The sequence below is a fragment of the Crassostrea angulata genome, chromosome 9, assembly GCF_025612915.1.
Source record: "Crassostrea angulata isolate pt1a10 chromosome 9, ASM2561291v2, whole genome shotgun sequence".
NCBI classification, from domain to species: domain Eukaryota; kingdom Metazoa; phylum Mollusca; class Bivalvia; order Ostreida; family Ostreidae; genus Magallana; species Magallana angulata.
In genome coordinates this window covers 14,999,045-15,006,274 of record NC_069119.1, presented here as the reverse complement: position 1 = coordinate 15,006,274, position 7,230 = coordinate 14,999,045, and the positions used below count along the sequence as shown (strand labels likewise).

General features: G+C 30.6%; 1 protein-coding gene across 2 annotated transcripts; it reads left to right on the top strand.

Moving 5' to 3' along the window:
- The first annotated feature begins 1,541 nt into the window (after positions 1-1,541).
- Positions 1,542-7,027, top strand: LOC128162466 (uncharacterized). Of its 2 annotated transcripts, none has more exons than XM_052825682.1 (8): positions 1,542-1,720; positions 2,348-2,488; positions 4,422-4,449; positions 4,581-4,639; positions 5,526-5,562; positions 6,077-6,139; positions 6,223-6,262; positions 6,445-7,027. In XM_052825682.1, exons 2-7 carry the CDS (start codon positions 2,350-2,352, stop codon positions 6,257-6,259), a joined length of 363 nt encoding a protein of 120 aa, XP_052681642.1. In that variant the 5' UTR covers positions 1,542-1,720; positions 2,348-2,349; the 3' UTR covers positions 6,260-6,262; positions 6,445-7,027. The 2 variants fall into 2 exon arrangements, with proteins under 2 accessions (XP_052681642.1, XP_052681640.1); XM_052825680.1 differs by having other exon boundaries at positions 6,072-6,139.
- Positions 7,028-7,230: the final 203 nt, after the last annotated feature.

Sequence of the window (7,230 nt, the reverse complement as noted above, 5' to 3'; positions counted from 1 at the left end):
TTATAATCATATCGCTATTTTGATTGAAACAGGATATTCGCTGGTGCAAAATAATATCGGGAAAATTTAAAGTCATGTCATTGCAAGATCGCTCTCAAACTGTGATCACCTCCAGGAGCAAAGACGGATGTCGCGTTGTACAGAAATCCGCCATATTTTATCATGTTTCCCAAAATGACACTTTATTAGACATTATGTGTGAATCTGGATACCCGGACTATGGTTATGAATGCGGGGAGAGAGGAATCAACTTAAAATTTCGCATACCAATCACTCTCATTGAAAGAGGTAAAAAATACTTCACTTTCAGTGTTATATGTTAATGTTTTTGGAAAATCAATGTGCATATTTACAACAAACATGTACATGTATCTGTATTTGTTCATATCTTTTTGTAAGATGTGGTTATATATATTTGGAAGGGTAGCATAACGCTCGTGCATATCAAGCAAACAATGCATTCTAATTCTTTGTTTAAAGGGGCGTGATCACGATTTTGGTCAAGTCTATTTCTCTTTTTAAAATGCTATAAAAATGTATTTCCAATGATCAATCAAAAATGTGTCAGTCGTTGAGTCATAAGCAAGATACAGAGATCACACTTCTGCGTCAAGTAAACAAGTCTCGTGATAAAATTATACCTAGTGTTTATCATATTCAGGTTAGGTCCAAAAGTAAAGTTTTACTTCAACATTGAGAATGTAAACAAAAACATAAATTGTTTATAAAATACAACCCAAAAGCTCTTATTTATAAAATATATCACAAACATAATATATATACATATAATACTTTTAAGAGCTTTTATGTGTAATGTATATATTCAACGGCGATAAATCTCAAAGTATATATGTGTGGCTAATTGTAGAATAATCATAAAAAACTACCAAAATAATATTAATAAAAAAACAACCTTTTTTTCTTCATTAGAAGAATGGAGAATGTCGCCAATTATCCTCTTTGACAAGCAATCAGTGCTTAATCCGAAACGCATCAAATTGGAGGGAGCAGGGAAATTGCTGAATCTAATTTGTACTGCTTCAATTCTTACCAGAAGTACATAGTTTTCGGTATATGTATTATTCTAATTTTTTATTTAGAAAATTTGATTATAGATAACAATATCTGCAAAAATCTGCTCTGCATGTGTATTCCTTCAAAATACCTTTCTTTAATAATCAATGTACATCTATATTGTATCTTTATTTAGTAATATTTCATTTGGCAAAAGAACAATGAACCCGAACATTGCTTGGTTTGGGACTACCATTACGGGACACCATTCAACGGGAATTTGTCCATATGTTCTATATATTAAGTGGTGTGACTTTAGGGAAAAGATAGTTTTATATATAATAGTATATTAGTTAAAACAACAACCGCTTGTATTTTACAGATCTTTGGATGACTTGTACTATAATGATTTCATTTTACAATTTCTTTGTAATTTCATTTAATCTCTGATTTTTTTTTCAGAAATATGTAAATTGGTGTATAAAAAAGGAAAAGAAAGCAGAATGGACCCAAGTTAGTCTGCAGGAGTCGGAAGAAAAAGCCACATTAATCTCTGGCGGAAAAATAACATTCTACAGTAAAATACAATATCACGTCACAGTAGTTGATAGTGATGTCCATTTTCTTTGTGAAATTTCAAATTCAAAAACATGCGGTACAGGTTTTACATCTGTTCAAACCTCAGTCCACGTTGATACAAGAAAAGGTAATATATTTGATTAATAATTATCCGTATAAGAACAAAGTATTGATTCTTTTAAAACTTTTTAAAAAATGATGATCAGACCTCAGAATTATGAACCTTTCTTTCATTTAAGCCCAACTTTTAATCATTTAAAATATGTATATTTATCATAAATGCAAAACTGTGGGAATAAGTAGACCATAATAATGACGTTATAGATGAACAATCTTTGGACAATAATGAGTTTTATTAAGATTTCTGTGATAGAGATCCCCTGTTTAGTGTTTTATTAAGATATTGTTTTGATAAGATAAAATTCAACATATTTTACTATTACTTTTCCTAATTTCTTTATTTTAAACTTCCTATATTTTGATGTTATGAGATACACGACAACATCCCCCCCCCCAAAAAAAGTACAAATGTTGACATAAGTATATTGCATCTTTTTTTTTTTGGTTCTGTAGTATTTTAAAAAAAAATTTTTAAAAACAATTTTGCATCAAATCTGAAAGATCTTGCGTTTGTTCATTTATTTTCATGTCATCATTTTTTTAAACCAATTTTTTAAATCTGATATTTTACTGAACCAGTAAAACGTTATGTTTTGAATTACGTGTAAGCATCAATAATGTTTATTGAAAAAAGGAATGCAAAGACAGATGTCTGAGGAACCTGAAAATAACACAGCTGTAGTTGCTGCATTGTCCGGGCTTTTGACCTTGACCGTTATTCTTCAAATCCTTGTCCTTGGTGTGCTTTTTCGACAAAAAGAAATCAGGATGTTTGGTAAATATTTCCAAATCACATATCTAATAAGTTTGATGAACATTGCAGGGCAGAAAATAATACATTGAGCATGTAAAACCCTAAGTTGAATCTAAAGATGATTTTACATTGAACACAAATGTTGCTCAAAAAGGAGCTTTACATAAGAATGCATATACATGAAATAATAAACTAGATTTTGTAAATGCACAGCACTTAATTTTAGTTTAAAACCCCATAAAATGACATCTTTTCTTTTCATTTACAGGGCTAATTTTAAAGATTCCTTTTTCATTTCGGTCAGATACGATTAATGTTTTGGTGTTGAATATAAATATAAAATAATCACAAACACCAGTTTTAAGATTGAAGAACAAAGAAAAAGCCAGCAAGTATTGTTATTCTTAAGGACGTAATCTATTTAGTTGATTCGTCTAACAATTTATATCATTATACTTTCATGTTCCATACTGAAATCTGATTGGTTAGTACGCAGTTGGTATTACCCTCAGCGTTAGCAACATACTTTGCAGCGGGTAACACAACGATTTGTTACATGCGCGTAAAAAATGCGCGTACGGTTCGCGGTAGAATTCACTTCATTTCTATATAAAGCAGTAAAATTTTCTTTAAAATTAGGACATTCAGTATAATAAAATAAATAGTGCCTGTTTGGGAGGGTAAGTGTTTAAATTGACATTCCTCGAAAAACATTGTCAACCTCCGCTTCGCGTCTGCTGACAATGGTTTTCTCAGGGTGTCAATTTCATCAGTTACCCTCCCAAACAGGCACTATTTATAAACTATATGCTTTTTTGCTAATGACTTGTGTTTCAAAAGATTTTTTTATCTTTTGACCTTCATAATATCATTGAAGGAGCAAAAAATATAGCTGCATGAGTCTTTGAGGTTTAACATTATTAAAAATCTATTTTTGACCCATACTTTTACATGTTTTAAAATTAACAAATTACTTTAAAATATCTTGATTATATTTCTATCTATCTCATTCAGCATCTGTAAAGCATTAATCGAAATTGTTTAAATCTGCTATTTTATCATAGAAGGCATTTCGTGTCAAGATCGTATGAGTAAATAAAAGCGCCCATACTACAGATTTGTGCCATCTGATACCTCAGAGATGTGAATTTACAGGATGAACCTTTGCCATTCAGTCAACTGAATGTTAACTGAAAGGTCTGGAAAGTTGACTGAATGGCATAGCCAAGCCTTTCAATCGCCTTTTAGTAACCGATCAGTCACATTTCAGTTCATTGAATGGCAGAGATTCATCCTGTGTTTTGTATGATACTTCATAACAAACGCTAATTAAATATGTGTTTCTAATATCAATGTAAATGGGAATCAATGAGAAAATGTTTTTTAAATTGGCATTTAAAACTAAATAAATTCGGTTATTAATCTCGGACCTAGATTTCCAACTTTTAATACATGTAAATGATTATATATATCCATTATACCGGTCTGAAGTTTTTCATAATCAATGATCAAAATCTGCTTTTTTTTCAATGATGATCAAATAATAAAAGTCTAGTTTTATCTTTTACCTAATTGCAAATTGAAAATGAAAAAATGCATCATTTTCTATACAATTAGTAGTACATTGTTAGTGTACAACAGATGCTATTCATAGTTTTACTAAATTTTGGCTTTCGGGACATTAAATATTATCATATTTAATATTACATAAATTACTTTTACATGTATGTCAAAATACGGACCTATATATGTCTTCAATATTTAATGACTGACATGGATTTTAAAAAAAAACATTACTTTGTTTTTGTGTTTGTAAACCGTTAATTGCGATGTAAACTTGGACACTGGTTATTAGTCATGAAAAGGTTAAATATGTATACAATAACCCTGATTTTTATACTTAAATTATGTTAATTACTAACAATTATTATTGATGATTAATTTTTTTTTTAAGGTTGGGCAATTAGAATTGACAGACCCCGGTATGTAAGAAACATATTTGATTTTATTTTATTGGCGTTTTTTGAACTGCAACAGAAGTGTTTCGTATTAATTATTAAATAATTTGGTTGTTCACAATGAATGAAACAATTACACCTTTTTTACCTTAAAGCAAACATCTCTCGAATGGTCAAGAAGAAAAAACAATTGCATGTATATCTGGTAATCGGTGTAAGTAAAAGCAATAATTAACATAAGTACTCAATATCCATTTCTTAATTCTATTTTTAGAATGTATGTTCAAAATTTGTAAGTGAATATGCAATTTGATATGATCGTTAAGTTCCATCTCTGCCCTTGCAGGGGCTTGACCTCACGACCTTTTGAACCCACTCTCCTAGCAATGAGCGGCCATATGTATATATCTATGCAATGCGTATTGTTCCGATCCTCTCAGATAGCCGTTTCATTATATTCTTCATCTATGTCAAACGACCGTGTAGATAGCGATCAGCGCACTAGGTATCGTTCGTTATCGAAAGCAAGAAGCAGGATTATTTGTCGTGTCTATATGACAGAGTGATTAGCGCGATGGCTGCTCACTGCTAGGAAAATGAGTTCCAAAGGTCGTGAGATAACAACCCCGGCGGCAACGGATGTTGAGCTCAAATAAAGTGAATTTCCCTCTGCTTTATGTATATCTATATTCTTCCCTTTGAGCAGTTATAATATGTCAATTTGAGATTCATCACAATGTTGCAATGTTTGTGCTTATTAAATGTTATCTATGCAATGTGTATTGTTCCGATCCTCTCAAATAGCCGTTTCCCTGTATTCTACCTGTATCTTAAACAACCTTGTAGTGAGCGACCAGCGTGCTAGGTTTTGTTTGGTATCTCGAAAGCAAGATTTTTTGTTGTACACGGTGGCTGCTCACTGCTAGGAGAGTGGGTTCCAAAGGTCGTGAGGTTAACACCCCGGCCGCAGCGAATGTTTAGCTCAAATAAAATGAATTTCGAGGTGCTTTATGTATATCTATATTCTTCACTATGGCCAGGTATTTGACAATTTGAGGGTATTGAAAATGTTGCAATAGATATATATTTTGACATTCAAGCATTACCAGAAATACCTGCATCGGAGACAACGAAAACGTAAGATTCTTTTTTTCTTACCAGAGCATTTTTTATGCATTGTACAAACATTTACAAATTTTGTAAACGCATAAGTAATAAACAGTATTTGAAGATTTAATTAATTAAAATTTTTGATATTTGAAAAAAGAAAACATAGTGCAAAGGTTTTCAGTGGTCCATACTTCAGAGTTACAGTACTTATAAAGTTTACATTATTGTTTAAGATATATAACATATAATGAGGATATTTTATCTTTCATCTACTTTATTCCAAAATTACAAAACAATCTAGCATTCCCGAAATTATTTCAGATATATCCAAATTTTGAAAGGGGGAAGTACTATATAGAGTAGTTCATTTGAGCATCATTGTGCGACATGAAAGTATTTGTTAGGATACCATTAGGTTTCATTGGAGTAGAATAAGCGCATCAGAAAAAATATTCCAAAACTTATTTTAATGTAAAGCATAATACAATAAACCAAATGTATTTTGAAATTAAAGTTTGTGTAATTGTTTTATTTAGCATAGATTGCCCGGAAAGAGCATGCTCAAGTTCTCAAGAGGGGGAGAAACGGCTCGCTTCAACAGAAGGTATTATTCTACTTCAATAAAACGCAATACATGCTGTGTATCTTTGTAAGTTAAAATTTAAGTTCTACAAATAATGTTTTCAGGCTATGTTCAACAACAGGTGAATTCTACATATTATGAAGGGTAAGGTTTTTTAATTTTCCTATAAATTCGACCTATGAAGACGTAATTTAGTTTAAAATGTATTCACCTATCCCAGAAATGAATATTTTACTACGAAATAGATAGATTTGTTGATGTATTTTATAAATTAAAAAAAAATCTTTAATTTATTACTGTATGGCAATAAATATTACAAATTTCAGATATGGTTACATTGCCGTTGGTCCAATACAAGACGATTAAGATACAAAAGATGAAAAAAAGTTCAAGATGTTAACATGTATTATACAAAACATTGTTTGCCTTTGCTTGTCAATAACCACATTACACTTCTAAGCAGCCATAACTGAAACTTAGCATATAATTTTTCATTATAATATTCAAAATGTCATTTATTGCTACAGAATTTGTTTCTAGTATATTTCTTTTTAAAAGTTGCTCATATCAATTGTCTTTTATTTTTTTAACAAGTGTCAAAAGTTTGAAGGTTTGTGATAATGCATATTAATTAAGTTCATAATACAAAATAAAGATAAAATTAGAGCCCTGTCTTATCTAATTAAAAAGAATATATTCATAGAAACTGATTTAGTACTAAGGTCTCCGATCCACATTAAATCTTTTTGGTAGAATTAACACGGACAGTTTTATGTGTATCCAAGTTGTCACAGTGTGTATGCGTACAAAGCTTCATGTACCTTTAGCTATATAGCTTGTTTATAAAATGCATAAATCTGTGTGTGGATTAAAAAAAAATGTAACACGCTTTTTTGTTTTTAATTTAAAAAAATGTGTATGCAATATTTGGAATAAACTATCTACGTAAAATATAGATACATTAAAAGCATTTTGTTTTTTTCGTTGTATTCAATGATAATACAAAATAGTCTATGACAGTGTACATGTTTTGACTTCAGTCTAAGACTGCTTCATGATTCCGAGTCCCCATCTAATACTTTCTCCTTCGATCGCAAAGGTTTTATAATTAG

Coding starts and splice junctions, on each gene's coding strand:
- LOC128162466 (XM_052825680.1), top strand. CDS start 2,350: ATGCAAAGACAGATGTCTGAGGAACCTGAAAATAACACAGCTGTAGTT. Junction 2,489..4,421: donor AAAAGAAATCAGGATGTTTG/GTAAATATTTCC, acceptor TTTTTTTTTAAG/GTTGGGCAATTAGAATTGAC. Junction 6,263..6,444: donor AATTCTACATATTATGAAGG/GTAAGGTTTTTT, acceptor TACAAATTTCAG/ATATGGTTACATTGCCGTTG.